This window comes from Microcebus murinus, chromosome 1, assembly GCF_040939455.1.
Source record: "Microcebus murinus isolate Inina chromosome 1, M.murinus_Inina_mat1.0, whole genome shotgun sequence".
NCBI lineage: Eukaryota > Metazoa > Chordata > Mammalia > Primates > Cheirogaleidae > Microcebus > Microcebus murinus.
Window position 1 is genome coordinate 39,510,261 of NC_134104.1, and position 22,192 is coordinate 39,532,452.

The 22,192-nt window shown below is 33.5% G+C and overlaps 1 protein-coding gene across 1 annotated transcript in view; it reads left to right on the forward strand.

Moving 5' to 3' along the window:
• Positions 1–22,192, forward strand: part of EPHA3 (EPH receptor A3) — a 340,388-nt gene that overhangs the window by 313,434 nt on the left and 4,762 nt on the right. The window contains exons 14-16 of the mRNA XM_012750987.2: positions 2,136–2,285; positions 3,086–3,279; positions 17,676–17,831. Of these exons, the coding sequence (XP_012606441.2) occupies positions 2,136–2,285; positions 3,086–3,279; positions 17,676–17,831 (500 nt within the window). The remainder of the gene's footprint in view (positions 1–2,135; positions 2,286–3,085; positions 3,280–17,675; positions 17,832–22,192) is intronic.

Sequence of the window (22,192 nt, forward strand, 5' to 3'; positions counted from 1 at the left end):
CTCAAGCAATCCTGCTGCTTCAGCCTCCCGAGTAGCTGGGACTACAGGCATGCGCCACCATGCCTGGCTAATTTTTTCTATACATATTAGTTGGCCAATTAGTTTTCTTTCTATTTATAGTAGAGACGGGATCTCACTCTTGCTCAGGCTGGTTTCGAACTCCTGACCTCGAGCAATCCACCCACCTCGGCCTCCCAGAGTGCTAGGATTACAGACGTGAGCCACCGCGCCTGGCCTAAATTTTATTTTTAATTATTATGGACACAATAGTGGGAGATAAATATTATAAACAATTGATCTCATGCAGACAGTGGGATGACAGTTACTAGAGGCTGGGAAAGGTAGCAGGAAGTGGCGGGAAGAAAGTGGGAATGGTAAATGGGTGCAAAAAATATAGTTAGATGGATATAATGAACAATATTTGATAGCACAACAAAGTGACTGTAATCAATAATAAGTTAGGATATACTTTTAAATAATTAAAAGAGTGGAATTGGAATGTTCCTAACACAACAAAATGATAAATGCTTGAAGTGATAGATAATCCCTTTTTTCTTATGTCAAAAAATTGTACTCACCTTTCAAGTGACTTCACTTGAAATTGATGTCTCTTTTTTTTTTTTTTTTTTTTTTGAGACAGAGTCTCGTTTGTTGACCAGGCTAGAGTGAGTGCCGTGGCGTCAGCCTAGCTCACAGCAACCTCAATCTCCTGGGCTCAAGCAATCCTTCTGCCTCAGCCTCCCAAGTAGCTGGGACTACAGGCATGCGCCACCATGCCCGGCTAATTTTATATATATATTAGTTGGCCAATTAATTTCTTTCTATTTATAGTAGAGACGGGGTCTCGCTCTTGCTCAGGCTGGTTTCGAACTCCTGACCTCGAGCAATCCGCCCACCTCAGCCTCCCAGAGTGCTAGGATTACAGGCGTGAGCCACCGCGCCCGGCTTGATGTCTCTTAATTCATGAGCAACCCAAGTTTCTCTAGGAAAAATCTTGACTCCATGTTCCATATCCATAGTAGCTTCCACTGTTGCCTTTTTACTCAGTGTATGGTACATGGATCAGCAAGATCAGTATGGTCTGGAGTTTGTCAGAAATGTAGACACTGACTACACCCTAAACCTCCCGAATTAAAATTTTTATTTTAATAGGAGTGAGCCTTGATTTATATGCACTATGAAGTTTGAAGATCATTGCACTAGATACTTATCTTTCTGTATTTAGTTATTCACAGCAACTAATTATTACCTCTATTTGCCTAAAAATTGCCAAACAAAAGAACCAATCAATATGTTACTTACAATTTTCTCACCCAAAGTAATTAGTGTAATAATACTCCTTGTATGGTTGAAAATTGGTACATCTTTCTTAAATGTATTTATTAAACTGAGAGCAAATGCCATAGAAGTTATACTTTTATATTTCTCATAACTCATAAAAATGGTATTAATCTCCTCTAGACTACAAGTTCTGAGAATGTAGTTTTAATGTTTATCTAGTTCATATGATGCCTGCCTAGTACATGGAAGGCACTTCAATGATTAATGATGGAATGAGGCACTCAATAAATTAATCAAGATGATTAATATATTAAAGAGAGTTTTCTCAAGTATATTTTTTTATTTTGAGATTATTTAGTTACCAAATACCTATAAGTACTTAGGTGCCAACAAGTGGTTTAAGTTCTTTACAAATATTGATATTGACTTATTCACATTCTAAACTTTGATTGGTTGGCCAAGCATAAATCTATGTTAAATCAAGAAAGGTTGATTTGTGATACTTCTTTCAATACTAATAATATGTTATATCTCATATACTTCAGGTTGTCTTGTTGCAAATGATTAATTAATGTTCTGTAGTTGATATAAAATATCAATATTTAAATATGTTTCTATTTTTTTCCTTTCCTGATTTTAAAATCCTTCGACATTGGAAGTAAAGTTTGCTGTAAATGGTATGCTACTCCTGGTTGGTATAAAAACAGAATAACTTCAAAATATTTTAACAGAAACTCATATTCCATTTCAGAACAGAAATGCCTTAACAAATTCTGTCAGATTTCAGATCATATTACATATATTATATTTTCTATACATTGCTCATTTACATTTAAATGATTTTATATTCAAAGGGAGGGAAGATCCCTATTCGGTGGACATCACCAGAAGCCATAGCCTACCGCAAGTTCACATCAGCCAGTGATGTATGGAGTTATGGAATTGTTCTCTGGGAGGTGATGTCTTATGGAGAGAGACCATACTGGGAGATGTCCAATCAGGATGTAAGTATTTTTAGTCTATAAATTATGGGTTCAGATTAAAAGATCAAGCTGTGTAAGGAAGTGGAGCATAATGAAACCAGGTGGCTCCTAGTTTGTGCCACTGAAATAGAATATTTAGCAGAAATGAAACTGTTTACAAGTACTGCAATGGTATTAATGGAAATGCTCTTAGAGGTTTATACATTTCCTTCAAGCAGGGGTTTAGAAATGACACAAAAGGAAACATTTTAATAAGAATGTAATGAAATAAGTGACCAACAAGATAACCCATAGATTCTGATGGACATTAAAGTTTGAAAATCGCTGCTTTATATGATGTAAAAATACGAATGAACTGATAGTTACTTAATTGTACAGCACAAAGGATTTTTCCAAAGGAAGTTACTATGATTCGGAAGGGACCATTTGAACTGTGACATAACTAGAATCTGTATACTAATTTTCTCTACATTCATTCACTTACTCCTTACTCCTTCCATAGAGATCTATATGATCATATAATGCTTTCTTTATGGCACCAAATGTCCTGTATCATTGAACATTTCTTTTTATTTTAGTCTGACAAGGATCTTTGCAAACTCTTCTTTCCTAAATTCACTTTCTCTCTTTTGATATGCTTTTATATAACATTTTAAAGCATGAATAATTTCTTATTTATTTGATAAGCTGTTATTCTTTTAGGCAATTTCAAATGAGAACTTTTTAACCTAACTTTAAAATACAAATTAGTGAACCTTATCCATGAAAAAGTAGAGTAAGTCTGACTTCTTAAGTCCCTGGAACCTTTGCTTCTCACACAGGTAATTAAAGCTGTGGATGAGGGCTATCGACTGCCACCTCCCATGGACTGCCCAGCTGCCTTGTATCAGCTGATGCTGGACTGCTGGCAGAAAGACAGAAACAACAGACCTAAGTTTGAGCAGATTGTTAGTATTCTGGACAAGCTTATCCGGAATCCCGGCAGCCTGAAGATCATCACCAGTGCAGCAGCAAGGTGACACATCAGACTTTGTTTTGTGCACTCACTCTGAAATTCATGTGTTTGCTACCTCTGAGGTGTTAATTTTTTCCTCTCACTCTCCAAATGCATTCTTTGGAACTCATATTACACAAAACTAGAGAGATGTCTTTTCCTTTCTTTTTTTAATCTTTAGAAGGGATTCTCATGCTGCTTAATAGTAATGATGAGAAATTCTGAGATATTTTTAAGTTCCATCTTGACTACAAATGATTCCACATTCATGCATACATTTTTGAGAAACAGGAATGCTGGACATGGACACATACTTTCTTTTCACTTTCCATGATTAAAGAAGTCCTGATTCTTTCCTCATTTAAAATAAAGCAATATATATATATTGCTTTATTTTAAATGTATAAATATAAATATATTTATATATATATATATATTCAAAAAATATATATATTCAAAAAAATATATATATATTCAAAATATATATATATTCAAAATATTGCACCAGCTAGCAGAATGCAAATTTCCCCACTTAATTAAACAAATATTTATTTAATCCCTATTGGGTACCAAATACTGTGCTAGACCCTAGAGAAAGGTACCAAATACTCTGCTAGACCCTAAAGAAGATAAAACTAACAGTAAAATAAAGTCAATGCTCCTGTACAACAATATAAATGTCAATACATCATAGCTATAATGCAATCCAGAATGTACACTGTATTAAATTTTAGGCTTATTCTTCTTAGCTAGGAATCACCAGTTCTCATAGTGGTTATGAAGAATGTGAATTACACTGTATCTACAAAGTACAATGGGAGAAATGGGGGGAAAAAGATGAATTTTGTCAGGAACATATGAGAAAAAAAAGTGTTAATGTATTTGATATATCTGAGAGAAATTAAAGGTGAAGCTATCTTATTTAATAACTTAGATTCTCATTGTACACTTAAGAGTAAAACAGTTCTTTTATATTTTGATGATGTATGTTCTTACAGACTTTTACTTTTTCTTTCTGATTTATCATATGAGCTAGTACATATTTCATGCTTTGTAAAAGCATTCATCCTGACAACTAGAGACAGAAGCACTTCAAACCTATTTGGCACTTCAGCTGTGTGAGCACTCACTCAGTGGCTTAAAGACTAGTGAGTCTAATGATACCCTGGTCGTACAATGGAGTTCTCTCAATAATGATCACTGTGGGCTTTCTAAATTCTTTGCAAGTTAGTTCTCTATGTCTATTCTTAATTGGGATGTTTCTAGTTTTCATTAATAATATCCTTCCTTGTAGTTTCCATTGCTACAAAGCATAGTGACTAAAGCTTGCATTCAATGCATGGGGAATTTCTTGTTTTTCACCTTAAGTTCTCTCTTTAAAGATCAAGCAGTATGTGTATACATGTATGTGTGTTTGTGATTATATATATATATATTTATACATTAAAAGTTCAATTAATTATGCTTTAAAAGTATCAGATTTTCTAAAAGGATGAATCAATGATATTTAAAGCAATATTTCAAGCAATCAAAATTAATGTCCCCAGTCCAAAATGAATAAAACGTTGACATTTTTAACATTTAAATATTTTCTTTATCCATTCATTTGTTAATGGATACTGAGATTGATTCCATATCTTGGCTACAATGAACAATGCTGCAATGAACATAATGGTATATATATCTGTCTGAGATACTGGTTTCATTTCTTTTGGATATGTACCCAGAAGTGGGATTGCTGGATCATACAGTGGTTCTATTTTTAGTTGTTTGAGAAACCATACTGTCTTCCATATGGCTGTCCCAATTTACATTCCCACATTCTCACTAACACTTGTTATCTTTAAATTCTTTGATAATACCACCCTAACAGGTGTGACATGATATCTCATTGTGGTTTTAATTTGCATTTCCCTTTTCTCTACATCCTCACTAACACTTATCGTTAGACTTTTTGGTAATAGCCATCCTTACAGCTATGATGAGATGATATCTCTTTGTGGTTTTGATGTGCATTTCCCTAATGATTACTGATGTTGAGCACTTTTACATATGCCTATTGGCCATTTGTATGTTTTCCTTGGGAAAATGCCTATTCATGTCCTTTGCCCATTTTTTTCATCAGGTTATTTGTTTTTGTGCTATTGAGTTGTATGAGTTACTTACATATTTTGGATATTAGCCACTTATCAGATATATAAATTGTAAATATTTTCTCCCCTTCTGTGGATTGTCTTTTCGTTTTGTTGATTATTTCCTTTGCTGTGAAGAAAAATTTTAGCTTGTTATAGTCACTTGTTTATTTTTGCTTTGGTTGCTTGTGCTTTTGGTGTCACATCCACAAAATTGCTTCCAAGACTAATGTCATGGAGTTCTCTCCCCATATTTGCTTCTTGGGATTTTATAGCATCAGATTCCAAGTTTATTCATTTTGGGTTGATTATATTGAGCACATATTATCGAGTTTTTACATTTATATTTGAGCAAGATGAAGAGGAGAATCTGAACCAAAGCCTTAATTTCAGTGTGGAAATAACATTTGGGGTCATTAAGATTGAATTTAGTAATAGATCCTTAGATAAAACTATCTATAACTTATCCCATAAGGATAAATCTCTATCCTAAACTTCACACAGACTATACAGACCTTTTTGAAATCCACCCGACAGTTTAACAACTAACAGGATAAGAAACCTGTCCTTCCCTGGGCCATACGGTCTTCATTTTGTTCCCTAAAGCCATTTCTTTTGATCTTTACACAATTGTAATCATAGCAAAGAGGAACATGTTTTCAACTCTTTCCCTTTCATAAAAAGGACATCTAAACCATTTCACAGGATGGTATTATCAATATAAAGCTAACTCATGCAAGATGATGTAGGGATATTTAACACAAATTTTATAGAGGAAAATAGTATTAATATTAAATCATAGCATGTCAGGATATGTCCTAGCATCTAAACCTTAATATATATCGATAATTTTTTTCCATTCTTATTGAAATACATTGAATACTTTTTTCCTGATATATATTCTTTAAGATCTGAATAAATTCAATGTATTTTATCACAAGATATAATTTCAGGGAAAATATAAAGATTTTTCCAGGAAGTGCCATTTATCTTAATTGACTAAATCTAGAAGTTTGAGCAATTGTATTGACTTTTTACTTTTTGCCCTTAAAACACACAACAGGTGATATTTTGTCATTATGAATTTATTACCAACAACCTCACATTAATATGCAACAATGTCAAGAATGTTTTTACTTTAGAAAATTTGCTTTTTATTCTTGACAATGATTATTTCATCTTTTTTATAACTGATTAAACTCATTCCTCCCTTTGATTTTTCACTGATGTCCTAAGGAGGCCAAATACTTACTGAGAAAATACAAAGTTATTAGATGGGAACTTTCAACAACAAAATAAAAATTAAATAGCACCTGCACCTTCTTTCCTCTAATTACAAGAGAATACTCTGGTTTCTCTTCAAATCATATAATTATAAGAGGATGGGTCTTTCTACTTGTCAGGGGTAAATCCTCTACTTTCTCTTTCTTCCTATCTCCCTTTCTTCTCTCTTTCTTCTACATACCCAGGCTCTTTCTTTTTGCAGCATCATTGCTATAGAAATATACTCTACTATGTTGTTTCTCACATTTTCCTGGTGATAAAAATCACCTGGGGAACATATTGGGCACATAATATAAAGGCCTATCCCAAGCTACTGATATTCAGAAACTCTAGGAAAGGGGAATGGAATTTCAAAGTTTGATTAAAAACTCAAGGTGATTTTTCTCATCAGCAGAATTTAGGAGATACTGCTTGTCAATATCACCTTTGCTGGTGCCCCACCTCTGTCAACTACTTCCTTATTTCTCTAACATTCTTCACTGTCAAACGTCACAAATAATAAACTTACAGATTTATAAACTCAATATTCTGAAAATTTATCTTTCTAGTTTTTCCTGTTAGCCTGATCCTTACACTTCCTTCCTAATTTAGTCAAATACATCAATACCTACTCATTTGCCCAACCAAGAATTGGGATAACTCTTGACACCTTTTTCTTAACACCTCCCACACACTGGGATAACTCTTGACACCTCCCACACATTGATCCAGATTCTCAATCTCTCTCCCTTCCCACTGTAAATACTCTCTTCTGTTCTATGACTGTTTTCTGTTTTGATCTGGACCATTGCAATGGCCTCCCAACTTCCGCTGCTTTCCAGCTGTCCAACTTCAAAAATCTTTCTCTATAGCTTTCAGAATCTTCCTGTGAAACATATATTATATAATTTCAGTCACCTGTTTATAAGAATTTTGAATTCCCATTACACTTAGAAAAGAATCTAGTCTATTTTTGATGGTTTATAAAACCCTGCTTCTCCAATGCCATTTCTTTTATTGAAGTGTTCATTTATTCTTTTTTTCAACAACTATTTATTATATTCCAATCTACCTTGTGAAAGGTACTTTGTAGACTTTGGAGAACAATGAAGAAGACAAATACGGTTTTTGCCATCCTACAACTTACATTATAGAAGAAGTACAATAGACAAGTACAGATCACAGAAAGGAAATAAGTAGATGGCTGTGATATATAATGAAAAAGTAGTTAGGAAAGAGCCCTCTGAGGAGATGATGTTTGAGCTGAAACCTGAGGGAAGAGAATGAGGAAGCTGTGCAAAGACCACCCCTCTCCCAATGAAGAAAATATTCTTGGCATAGAATTAAAAAACTGCAAATACCTTGAGATGGGAAAGAGTTTGAAGAGTTCTAGGAAGTGGCAAAGGACAATATGAAGAGCAGGAGGGAAGAAAGAGTCTGTCACGAATCTAAGGAGATAAACAGAAGCCAGAGCACTTGAGGCTACACAGGCTATGAGGAAGACTTTGAAATGCATGCATTTGAATGCTTTCAAATGCATGAGGAATCCATTAAGGTATTTGAAGCAGAGAAGTAAGATGATTTGATTTATATGACTGCTTTGTAGTAGGAGGAGCACAAGTAGAAGGAGGCAGGGTCATTTTAACCTTTCAACTTGTGACACTTTCACTTAAACAATACTCTAGCCTCAGCGGCCACTTCCAGCTCCTTCAGAAAGCAAAAGCATTTCTGAAGATCATAACACATGTTCCCCTTGCTCAGATTCTCCTCCACACCTTTCTTCCTCAAGGAAGCAGCTTACACATCATGTATTTATTGAGCCATTCTCTGACAACAGCAGAGAAATAAAGTTTAATACCATTATTCTTTTACAGAGCAACATATTGTTGTTCTTCATCTTTATTTCAATTCTGTTTTCTATTTGTGTGTGTGTAGACTTTTGAAGTATTCATTCTCCCAATAAACTCATCCTATGAGATCAGATGCCATGCTTCTCTTATATTTCCAGTGCTAAGTTGACTGGAAACTCAATAAATATCTGCTAAATATATGAGTGAATATTTGCTGACATCATTAGTAATTTTCATTTTCAACAGACACAAACTTTAGGAAAAACATTCTGATATGTTTCTATTTATTAACAGATTGTTTTAAGACATCAGTCATATGGTAAAAGCTTAAAACTATTTTCCTATGTGTCCCTTTCTTTCAGCTTAACTCTGGAAATACACACTGAAAACACAATAAGAACTATTTCAAACTTAATTTGTGGCTAGTACAAAAGATCCAAATTTATGAATGATGTAGTTATTCAGATCAATGTGTAGAATTGTCCCTGTACACACAATCTATGGTGTCCTTTAAGAAAAACAGCCTCGTTTTTGTAAGAATGATGTTTTCAAGTCTTCCTGGATCTGGTTAGTTTTATAGTAGAATTTTTTGTTTATTCTGGTGTGTTGGCTAAGTACATTTTACAATTGTTTCAATTAGAAAAACTTTGTTTTATGTGCTATTAGACAAATCTTTTTATAATGCATCATTTTACTTTTCAACCTTCATTAGATTTGATGATTCATAACAGAATCATTCCCAAAGAATCTTTCACTGACAGTGTCTCTGTGATTATCATTGTTCATTGTACATGACTACAATTGGTGAAATTGGAAAAGCAGATGTTCAGGGTGTGTCAGATCTGAAACTGCCTTAGATTCTGTAAGGCATGGTGAGAAAGAAATAGAAGCTATACTCAACTTTATGTTATTTTTGTTTCCTAGTAATTGATTTATTTTTTCTAAAAATAAAGGAAATCAAAGGAGATATGTGAGAGTTTGAAGTTTTGACTGTACATCATACAAGGCTACAGATGTTTATTTAGCAATAACCTGAGTGAGGCATTATCCTAGGCACTGTGTCTATTACATAATTGACACAGCTTCCACCCTCATCAGGTTACATTTAAATATGAGAGATAAAAGAATATTGAGAAATATTATAATACCCCTCAGGATATTTAATTATTGGAGCAAAAAGACAAAGTGTTCAGAATACTAGGGGAGGTGAGTTTATTTTATATTTTGGATTTCCTGGGAATTTTAGGTAATAAGTGATTTTTGGATAGTAGATTAAATTTCTATAGGATAAGCTTATAAGATGATAAGGGAACACTAAAAAAGGGCAAGACACACAAAAATGTAGGATACTTCAAAATTGCATTGTAAAATACAGTTCTAGTAGACTATGGGATAAAAAAAGGAAATTATGGGGAAAGAGCCTGATAGCTGATTGTGTCAGATAATGGAAGACTGAATGTTATGTCTAGAAAATTTGCACTTTTATCTGTGAGGAAAGAGGAGCCATTAAAGGTACTTAAATGATATATGTCACTGTGTTTATGGGATAATTAGTTCTTTGGCAGCCACCCTTAAGAAGGATTGGGGGTGAAGAGATTTGGGGTAAGGAATTAGGAGATGATTTCAGTAGTCTAAGAAAAGGCTTAAGTTAGGGTAGAACAGAGAAAATCCAACATATGTGAATTTGCTAATAAGACATTTTACAGATGTATTGTAGGACCTGGAGACTTATGAGATGTGCAGAGTGACAGAGAAAGTATCAGAGGGTACTTCCAGGGTTTGAATGTGGAGGGCGGTGAGACTAGCCCTCGCAGGGACTGTGATAGACAGCACAGAAGGAAGAACACGTCTGCCAGGCAGATGAGCGTTCTGAATTTCACATCACAACCTATGGGAGAGATTAAAGCTATGCATATAATATAGAGTATTCTTTCTGTAGAGATCAAAAGAGCATCCTAGTAAGAAACATGTTTAGCATGTCCAAACTCAGTCCAGTAATGGCAGTTTTCATCACAAATATAACCTTCTTTATTTTTCTGACATTACTTAATTTCAAATTAAAGTTCTCATATCCCATGGATTATCAGAAGACTTTATAATTAGGAGAGGGTGTTTGGTTTATATAGGTTGATATTGAGCTATCCCTCACCCCAATCTTCCAGATTATCATTTTCACATTCCCTTTGCTGATTTTATGCCTCCCTGGGATCTGGGGATCTTAGTGGAGTCTCTAAATGACTCATTCACTTAGTACAGACTTCACTAACTCGAATGTCTACAAGAGCCAAGAAGCCAATTGAAATGATTGAATGCTTTCGTTGTACATAACAGGGTGTGCAATGGAGATTTTAGGCTCCCTGTAAGGGGGCTGTGGAGCCAATCAGTAACAGTGGTTGGCAACCATAGAAGGAAAGCAAATATGAAATAGTCATTAATACTCAGAATGTTGACCCACTGCATTGACACCCACCTAGAGAGAAAGAAAAATTCCTCTATTCACAGCTTGGAGAACAGTACCAGTTACATCACAGAAGAACATGAAATGGTAGGTAGAAACAAGAAACAATCAGAGAGTTAGGATGAGACTTAGACGGTTGCAAAAAACCACAGTTTGAGAAATTTTCAAAGAGTGGGTGAAATGAACTATGTTACCAAAAGCTGCAAAGAGGGAAAGGAAAAAAAGAGAACTGAGGAAAAGACTTTTCAGTTAAAAGTAGAAAAGGCTCTAAAAAAAAAAAAGAACAGTTATGATTTTTTTAAAGTGATGGATATGAAATATTAAGAGATCTAATTAGAATTGGTTGATGAAAAGGAAAGGCAATATAAAAATAGTGCTTTTAAGAAATTTAGAAAAAATAATCATAATGCACATGTATAAAAGGGTGAAAATGAAGCTCACTCTATTTTTTTTAAGAATCAGAGAAGTCTCTCTTAAAGACTTCATTGATAGAAAATGTTGCTATAAAAATAAATGGAAAATAGTCTTATGATAACAGGTATTGTCTTCACATGTTTGTTAAAAATACAAGAGAAATACACAAAACTCATTTTTAAAAGAAATTATTTTGAAAAATTATTTTTATGACTCCTGGATATAAGTAAATGTATTCATTTACTTTTTATGAATGGAGCTAAATTAAACATTAAAAAGAATAGTAATAAGAAAAATGAGAGTACATTTGTTTCTATTCCAATAGTAAATACCCTTTTTATTTTTGAAGATATATTCTGGATTTTGATTATTAAAGCTCTTTATTTTGAAGATATATATATATAATTAAACAGAGAAATAACTTATTCTTAAATTCACAGAATCTTCACAATCCAAGTTATCAGATTCTTCTAAACTATTATAAATGTGTAGAATCCAAATTCTTAACATAAATAATTAAACAATATATTTAATATATTCAGAATGAGATTTTGCATACCCAATTATACTTAATTAATTTAATTGAAATAATTTTAAATATTTGGTTCCATTGCACTGATCACTAACCTTGAAGGGATTTATTTTTATTAACTTACAGCTTAAATAGGAACAAAAATAATACTCATAATTTTTCCTTTAATGGCAATAAATAAGCATTAGTAAAAAGCTTCTGATCTCTAAGAGTTCATGATATAATTCTTTTTGAGAATAACTGCTGTTTTGATTATTACTATATCCTTCAAAAGAGAACAACCAAAAAATAAAACAATCTGCCTTTATTTCTCAAAATGACTTTGACCTCAAATTCTGAAACTGAGAGGGTGACTTTGCTAACTGAACAAACATGATACAGAACCTTTTAGAAGGAAGCAAATATCCCAAATACCCAGGTGATCTCTCTCTCTTTTTTTAATCTTAAAATCAAAGTAGCTAATTTCACCACAGGGAGGAATTAAACCAGATGTAATAGCTATAACTGTTAAGATTTTTGTCCTTAAGGCCTAGAGATAATTAAAATAAACACAATGACTTTACTTCTCCTTAATGTGTCATTTATATACTAGTTTCCTGTTGGGAACTATATATATTCAAAATTATTTTTAGTTACTGATGACAAATTAAATTCATTTAATCACATCTGAATTTTTAATGTTAGAGATAAAGAAGATCAAGGTCATCATTAATCCACATTAAAATAAATTAACAAATATAAGATTTTCCCCCCTGAAATACAGTGAAAAAATGTTTTCTGAAATAAAAAAAAGTAGGTTATAAAAGGTACTAAAAAATTATATTGCTATTCTCAATCATAAATGTAGATACCATCAGTATTTTGGCTTTAAGACATTACTCTTTAGATTTAATATATTCCCTGAACATATTTACAACAAATGAGAAACAATTATAATGTTATAGCATGTATCTCCAATATTATCTTCTAGACTTAATAGGCATATATTAATATTTATTCATTCAAGAAATGTACTTACTCATTATTTTTGATATGTGAAAGATAAAGTTTGTTGTACAGCAAAAAGAGTCTTTTATGTTATAAAAGGATAACTAGTGATTAAGAATTCTAAAGGTAGTACTGAAATAAGGTCACTATCAGAAGGTATTCTTGGGATTGGCAGTTGTTAATTGACATTTGTTCCCCAGTACCTGGTGATAATTGATATGCACATATTTACAGCTAAAATAGGAGTTGATGGGAAGAAAATATATGTATACCTATTTAGTGCAACAGTATGAAAACCCATAAAAGAGTAATTCACAAATCTTAACACAAGGTGGGAGAGAGAAAGGGAGGAAAGTTATTTTTCCCTTCCCCTGAGCAAACATGTAATTTCCATGATTTCTTTTTAATGACTTCGGTCTTCGGCCAGTAGGTACTGATTTATGAAAAGCTGTAAAAGATCAGGTGGAACTCTGTAGGACATCGTTTACAGCTGCACGGATTGAAACCTATCTAATTTGTCTAGTAAAAGTGTGAGCTCACAGAGCACATCACCCAGCCTATAAATTTCCCCTTCAAGCCTAACGTCTGGGGCTGGGTCTGAAAAAACGCCAATCCTTGCAGCTGCTCAAAAGGCCCAGATTCCCTTGGTGCACATGAAGAGACATCACAGGCTCTTCACAGTGAGAGACAAATTCCTATCCATTGATAAACTCTCCAGATGTCCTCTCCGAGGAGGAAAGGAACCAATTTTTATTTGAAATCCCCCGAGAAATCCTGAAAGTGGAAAAATGATACTTTGCAGGGCTGGTTATTCTGAGGTCACTGGCATTAAAATTAGGTCATTTTTTTTTTTTTTTGTCTTGGTTGTACTTTGATCCAAGTCATAAACAGACAAACTCAGTTGGGGTCACTCTAATCCCTAATCCGCATGTCCTGTTCTATTTCAATTTGTTTATCCTAATTTTCTCTAAAGTCTTGTTGAGTTTGGCTAAAGTGTTGAGTGTAAAAGTACAAAAACCATTTTGAATTGAGAAGAAAAAATTCTGCATTTTGCTATTAGGCACACTTCATAAATATACTGAATAGATGTCCTGGGGTTTGATTCTCCATACCCACAAAACCATAAATAAAAAAGTATTACCATTCATGGGACTAAAAATTGACATCAGGTTCTATGCTATAGCTACTGTAGATCTAGAAACTGTGGTGGGGGTGGGTGTGTGTACCTGCACACCTGTAGATAGTTTAATATTTTATTGTCCTTTTTCTAGGTCCCGCTTCAGTTTTTTCATAAAGTTTTCTCATGACTGATTTAATGCTGTTTTTATCAACTTTGTTTACTGGTTCAATGACTTACTCAATGAATCCAATGTTATATCTAGTGCTTGCTAGCAATGAAGGCTATTTCACCCATGATAGCCATGCTAAAACAACCCAAGAATATTGTGTAAGATTTAGAACATGGATTGTATAACTATATCTGTAATTCCTCAAATTCTAAAGAAAAGAACAAAAATAAGAAATTTTCATTATGAAAATAAACTGTTTTTTTCTTTCTTGGATGAGTAATTTAAAGAATCATACAAAATTATTTGTCTTTATGCTTCAGAAGAAAATAATTTATAAAATGTTATATTTATATTTTTCGGTTTTCTAGCTATCCCTGAAAAAAAGAGAATTAATGTTTTGTAAAATAATGCCTAATGTTTTAAAAATAATCTCTGAAAGTTAGTTAAAACTAAACCATATCACAGAAATATAAATGATAAACTCCATAATTCAAATTTTAATTTAAAACTTGAACACAAAGTAGAAAGGGTTGAAGTAGTTGAGTTTAGTGTGATGGAAAGAAGTTTGAAAATTCCTTCACATTCAACTGCCCCCCCATTTACACAAATGATCTTGAGAGGGCAGGAACTAGCTATTAATCTATATTTCCACAAAAGTTGAAAATTGAGGCAGAACCAGAATATAATATTGCCATTCCTTAAAACTCAGCATTAAGATCACATTAAAATGTGACTATTTATATCAAATAAATGTAATGCATTCCCACAAAAATGAAGATGAATAATCAATTTACAAGCTCTTCATGTGCTCCAAGCAACAGCATGCAATTCTAAGGTATGATCCAAAATCGTCCAGGCTTGAGAATCTTAACTTTACATTTACGCAAGTCTGGTATATCAGGGAGTGAGTTGGGAAAAATATCAGTAGTTGTAGAAACCTCCCAACTAAAAATCCTTTTAAATGTAGATAGAGTTGGGACATTTATGGATTTGCATCGCAGAGAGATTTTCTCATTAAGAAGAGGAGCTTTTACCACATCTAGATGGTAACCAATGGCTGCTACTCATAGGTAAAACATTGTATAGTTTCATTTTATCTGTAACATTCATTTTGCTATTATTTCATGCTGTTTCTAAAGATATTATTAAAATTAGCACTTAGAGAGCTAAATTCATTTCTAAAATAAGGATAAATGCAGGTCGATATATCCTTCATTTATTTTGATGTCTTCTGACAACTAATTCTAACTGTTGAAATATTTTTTAAATGTTGAATTTAAATACCTCAAGGGATGCCATTCACTGAAGCAAATAATGCATTTTAAGTATTTAAGAAAAATATGACATTCTAGTTATAAAACCCCTAATATTGGGGATTTAAAAAATAGTGATTCTTAAAAAGATTTAAGAGATTGGTGCAGACTAAATCCAACCACAGAATCAACAAATATGAAAGATTTAAATGATAATTCTGAAAAGATAAATATCAAATTGCACCTTCTTAATTATAAAATAAAGATTGGGTTATGATATATAAAGTTTTAATCTTAATAATATATTTTATTACAATAATAAAAACAGGAATGACAGAAGGCAGAATAGCACATCCATTTACAAGCATTGGCTGTGGAATCATTGTGAGCTCATAAAAGTCACCAACTATTCTAATGAGGTCCCTAACAATACCTACTTTCCTGTGTTGCTGCACTATTATGTACATAACATTACATATGACTATCTAGTTACTCAAAATTATGATTAACAAAGTCATTGCATTCTCACCATTTTATATAAACTGTTGTTTGCTATATTATTTTCTTTTTGAAGTTTTAAAATATTAAACCATTTCACCAACAGTGTTACCTTTGTCAGAATAATGAACAGTTAAGAGATAGTGTGTATTTTGTGCCAAAACTGTCCTAAGGGCTACCTACTTATGCTCATTTAATTTTCATTTGTTTGAATTCTGTATCATCACCATCATCTCCATTTTATAGGTGAAGAAACAGACAAGATAAGAACACACTCGAGGTCACACAGATAGTATGTGGTACACCCAGGATTCGACCAGACCTTAAGGTTCCAGTATCTGTACACTAAGCCACTATATACTTCAGGACATATAAAAATTAAATAGGGGGTACTCAATATGAACAAAGTTTCATCTAAGTGGTATAACATAGTAGCAAAGACTGTGAGCTGTAGTATAAAGTAACATGGGTATAAATCCTAGCTCTGCCTCTTTCATCTGGGAGAACTCGGATTTATAACTTAATCTCATTAAGGTTTGTCATGTCTGTGTGCCATGCTTAGCATAGCATCTGGCACATTAGAAGTGCTCAGGAATGTTCAATATAATCAGAAAACAGGACCTTCATAACATATGGCTGTTGTTATTAATATTATTAATCCAAAAACAAGAGCTTTCATAACTACTACGTGCTTGAGCTCCCTACCTTAAGAGAAACGAATAAAGAAAGAGAAAGGTCAATAAATTGTTCACCTAGTGACTGGCCTAAGCCTTACAAGTCAAAAGACAATCCAAAAAGGTCCTTGAAAGCTGAAAAAATTAAAAAACACTGTAAAGACAGTGATTAACAGGCTGCTTCTTTTGACTTTTCAAGGATGTAAACATAGTCTCCTCCATTTCTTTTATTTGTCTCCTGTTCCTTTGATTCACCAGATTTTGCAGGTAGTCATAGATTGACAATCGGCCTATAATTTTATAGACCAATCCTAGAAGTCCTTCTTCTTAATGTTGATCATATGTTGTGCAATATAAATCATAATCACAATCTCTCTCTCTCCACATATATAATATCAAAATGTGTACATATATAATTTTACATGTATATATTACATATACATATAGTGAACTACATTCGGTGTCACCAAGTATGAAAGAATTTTATTTATCATTACTCACTTACTTTTTTCTATTCTTTTGATAATTTTTATCTTTAATCACATTTGTGACATTATTTAACTCTGCCCTAACTTAATGTCCTGCCGCAAGTATAGTCTAGGTTGTTCCAGCCATTCTTTAGACAGCAGCCTATACAATGTCTAACAAACAAACACCCAGTGGGCAAGATATAATGTTAAAACCAAATTTATTATCAAAGCACACAGCAAAGTGTTCAGTGTGTCATTTCTGCGATTACTGTATCCTAAATTACTGCCATCTTTGTCAATGATTAAACAAATTAAATTATAATAAGGTATATATGGATATATTTATGCCTTTCACTGGCAAAGTTTCAATGATTTAAAAAGCAGTTGTGAGTGGAGAAGGGGAGCACTTAGACAAGATGATTACACGATATTCCTCCTAGCTGCCAGCTTGAACAGATGAAGCCTTCATGGCAGATAAATTCCACAAATGAACAGGAACATCACACGATGTCTGTTCCTGCTGATGTTGGTGTCAAATTTTGACACACAGCATCTCTGCTGGCTCCTGATCTCTCTCCCTTTGGTGTTTTCTTGCAGGCCATCAAACCTTCTTCTTGACCAAAGCAATGTCGATATCACTACCTTCCGCACAACAGGTGACTGGCTTAATGGCATCCGGACAGCACACTGCAAGGAAATCTTCACAGGCGTGGAGTACAGTTCTTGTGACACCATAGCCAAGATTTCCACAGAGTAAGAAAAGAATTTTATTAAAAAGAATTAATAATTCTTGTGAACTTCCTACTGAATACATGTTTTGTATGAATGTTTTATAAATATTCATTGTACCTCTGAGGTACTTACTGTCTTCTGTAACTGCTGAGTGAGGCCCTGGGTCTCTTTGTAACCCACACCTTCTGGACTGATGCACGTTGCTGTGTCTTTCTCCCTTATGATAGGGCCCTAGCATAGGGGTCTTCATTGACACTGTGACCTTCAGATAGACCAACAGATAAATACCTATATCTCTACTACAGACCCAAGACCCGAATTTAAAACATGAGCAAATATAGCTTGATGATTATATTCCTGCATTTGTGATTTTCTGTTATTTTTACCAAAGCTTAACCTCTGTGAATGTGGAAAATTGAGAACTGATTGGATAATCTGGCATACGAGGAAATAAGTTAAAGTATAAAAGTAGTTTTCACAGCTACTAAATAAACATATCACCATCTAGTCATCATTGTCTACTCTGTAAAGGATATCATGCTAGAAAATGGAGCTATAATTAGATTTAAGATAAGACTTTTTGGGTTTTCCTTAATAGGGTTATTGTCAGTTGAAAAAGATGGAATATGCATCAGAATATCAATATTAGTTTATGGTCTCATGTGTTAAAAGCCAGGAATAATCAAATGTAATATGATATATTTCTTAGACAGAGATCCTTTGGTAACAAGAATCTTAATTTGAGAAACAGGTGGACTCAAGACAGGGGGTTTGTAAAGAATCAAGTGAATCCAGTGAATAATCAAATATTTTAGTCTGGGGGGAATTAAAAAAAAGGAAAAAAAAATAAAAAAAATTTAGCAGTTATTGGCAAGGTATGGTATTTGGGAACCACGAAATGAAGAGTTAGAAGTCATATTTTTTATTTCTTTATGAATGAGAACCAATTTACTTCACTTCCTAATGTAACTGAATCTTTTTTTTTTCCTTTTCTGCACAGTGACTTTTTCTGTATAATATCCATGCAAATAACTAAAAATGGCTTTCTCAGTTCTAGGTCATACAATCTCCTAGTGCCACTCCTGACCAGGGCCCGGCTCTTTTAAGTTCCCAGGACAGAAACTGAGACTGGCTCAGTCCCACTCGTAGCCCTTTTAAGCTCATATGTCTGCCAATGTCTAGTCATTTCTATTCAAAAGAAGTAGAATGAGATAGAATGAACCTGGCTATAGGAAGCCTTCCCTGAGGGTAAGATGGAGGACTGTGCCAAAGAAAGAGGTGTGTGTGGGCAGATACACCAAAGTTGTCCAGAATGTTTGCATGGTCTGCTGGGAAACTGTGTTCATCTTTGTGTCATAGCCTTTCTCTCTTTGATCTTTGTTAAATTAAATAAGCCCTTTATTCCCTTCTAGTTCCTTTAAGTATTATCTCCTCCAACTATTTTTAAATTTTTTAATGTTGAATATATAAAGAATTTCATTGTCACTTTGTCAATTATTTAAAGAAAGTCACAGTGGAGAACACATGGCATATCAAAAAGAAGTATGCAGTATAATTCATAGAGATACAAGCTCCTAACAAACAGATTGCTAAGTTTACAATAACATAACATTACAGTCAGAAACACATAAAGCTTTTATCTAGAAAGCAAAGCCTTTAAAAAGAAAAAGATACATGTAAAGTCACAAAAGTACTTACAGAAAGGGTTTATTACTATTAAACAGGAGAACTTGTTCTGAAAAAGTAAACCTACTCTAGTCTATTTGTCATGCATTGGCATACTTGTTCACATGGAATGTGGCATTTATTGAACAGACTTTTGATCCAATGGAAAATAACCTTTGGGTTTCTATGGTACTTATTTGGATCAGATACAGTCTCAGGATATATTCATGTATTTAAATATTTTTATGAATTCTTAGTTCAGTAATATAAACAGTTAGGGTTATGTTATACAGCACGCCTCTTTTACAGCACAGAAGCAAAGCGAAAAACAAACAAAAAATTGAACATTTCCACACTATTACCAGATTTTAAAATGTAAACTTATGCAAATGTTTATTTTCAATAAAATATCAACACTCAGAGCTTTTAGATATTGAAACCCTACATTGAAGTGTCTGAGGCAGAACACAGTTAATAAGATTAACTGCTTAGTTTGCAATTTAAATACAGCTATGAGTGTGATAAGAAAGCTATTTGCTTAAAAAAAAGTGAAATGACAGCATTTGTTATACTTCCAAGTTAGCTGTGTTTTGTGTCAACAATACAGTGTTGGGCATTAAACTCTTTTTGGCTGATTAGCATATATTTACTTTATTATTATTATTATTTGAACAACCTATGAACATACATTCAAGATGAAAGCTGACTTTTCCTGAGAGACTCAGCTTTGTCAGGGTTGGCCTTCACGCTGAGTCAAATGGTCTTGGATTATCTCTGTATTCCACTCGCCACAATATTCTTTCTTCTGCCCTTTCCTTTCAATTTAGGGACAACATCGATTGCCCTGAAACTACTTGAAAGAAATTGTTTTCTCCCCAAGCTTCCACAGTGTCATGAACTCTCAGTTCGTATATAAAAAAGAAGAATTTATTAAAAATCTTTAATATGCTAATAATTTCAGTAACTCATGTGAGGTAACATTTTCACATTAATATTTAGCTAAATATTTTCTTTTCTTTTGCAGTCTCGGGCTCATTGTTTGACCTTGATTGCTTTTCAATCTTTATATTCTTTGTGCCAACCACACGCAATTCAGAAATGATTCTTTTGACAACATAATTCTAAGGATTCCCCTAGAATAGGCAGAGATACCTAAGATGAATACTGAATTCCTTTTTTTCCCTATACAATCAAGTCATAAAGAAAGATCAATAAAGTTGCACATTCAAATAAATATTAATTTATTTCAGTTAGTTTAGGGATTTAATAGACATGCAAGCTACGCAAGTCAGCTTATTTTCAAATGAAGCTCAGAAAATATGCAGCTTATTTAATAAATATATATTTTAAAATATTATTTCATAGCCTAAAATGGAATTAGGAAGATTAAAATGAGAAAAATTGACAGAAAGGAAAAGGGCAAAGTGAGTGTGACTGTAGGATCTGGAGAGGGAATTAGGTGTGTGGAATGAATGTTAAGTACATTAATTGCTACATGTCATTATCCTACACCCTTGGATGCCATTTTCAAAGTGTCATCACCTGTCCTTTTGCCTTTGAAGTCCCAGATAGCACATTCACCTCTGGTCTCAACCTTGAGCTGCACTTTAGTCTGAGCTTTTCCACCACTTTCCTAAATAGGATAGTCAAAATGGAATGAACACACTGGGAGTTTTATTGAGACTACAGCTGCTGGGTCTTCAGAGCTATTTTGGACATGGCAGAGTGGTTGGTAGAAGACATGTGGCAAGAGCAGAGAGTAGAAGATACATAAAACCGCAGCAAAAGGATGAGCCAAAGGGATAATTGCTTTAATTCTCATTTCCAAACTCCAATATAATGTTTTGTATTAAGTATAAGCAAAATTATATATATATATGTTTGATTGTATTAGGTTCCCAAAGAATCTAAGGAAGTTTTATGCAAAGATTTCTTGAGGCATATACTTGGGAGATCCATTTAAAAAGAAAAGTGATGAGGAATGTCTCAAGTTGATCTGTGAGCACTCAGCATCTGATTGTTTTCCAGCCACTTGGGGATGAGTGCTTCAGTTCAGAAGAGAATATCAGGGCCAAGCATCACAGCATGGACTACTCGAGTCACTATGCTTACATTTCTCAAAGAGCTCAGGAAATTACCATATTACACTGGAACCTTTTTCCGCTTTCTATGTGTATCATTTTGTTATTAATAAAGTTTATAAAAGACAGGGAAAGGGAAGAAACAAAGAAAAAGAACAGTCATAAAAATATAATACATTATTGGAGGAAAAATGAAAGAAAATACAAAAAGAGTGAGAATCTATTGATTTTACACCTATATTTATATCTGTCCTGTTTTATGACTTTAGACTCATGACCTAATTTTGTTATAGTTGGGGATGAATGGAGAAATGTTTATCACGTATTTTAAAGATAGATCCATGGTACATAAATAGGTATAATCCCACAACACACATTCGCAAAGGCATGGATCAACAGAAACAGCATATATTACTCTAACGAAGATGTTCTTTGTCCAGTTATACTAAGAGTGCAAACCTGATATTATCATACCTGCACACAAGCTTTCCTCATGAAGAGAAGGCAACAGAGGAGTGTGATCAGAGAGGACTGCAGGCATGACACAAATTGTCCATAGAGAATTAATCAGCTCTTTGCATGTTAATAGGGAGGGAACCTGGTGGTCATCAGGAACTTCATTCCCAGCCCAGATGA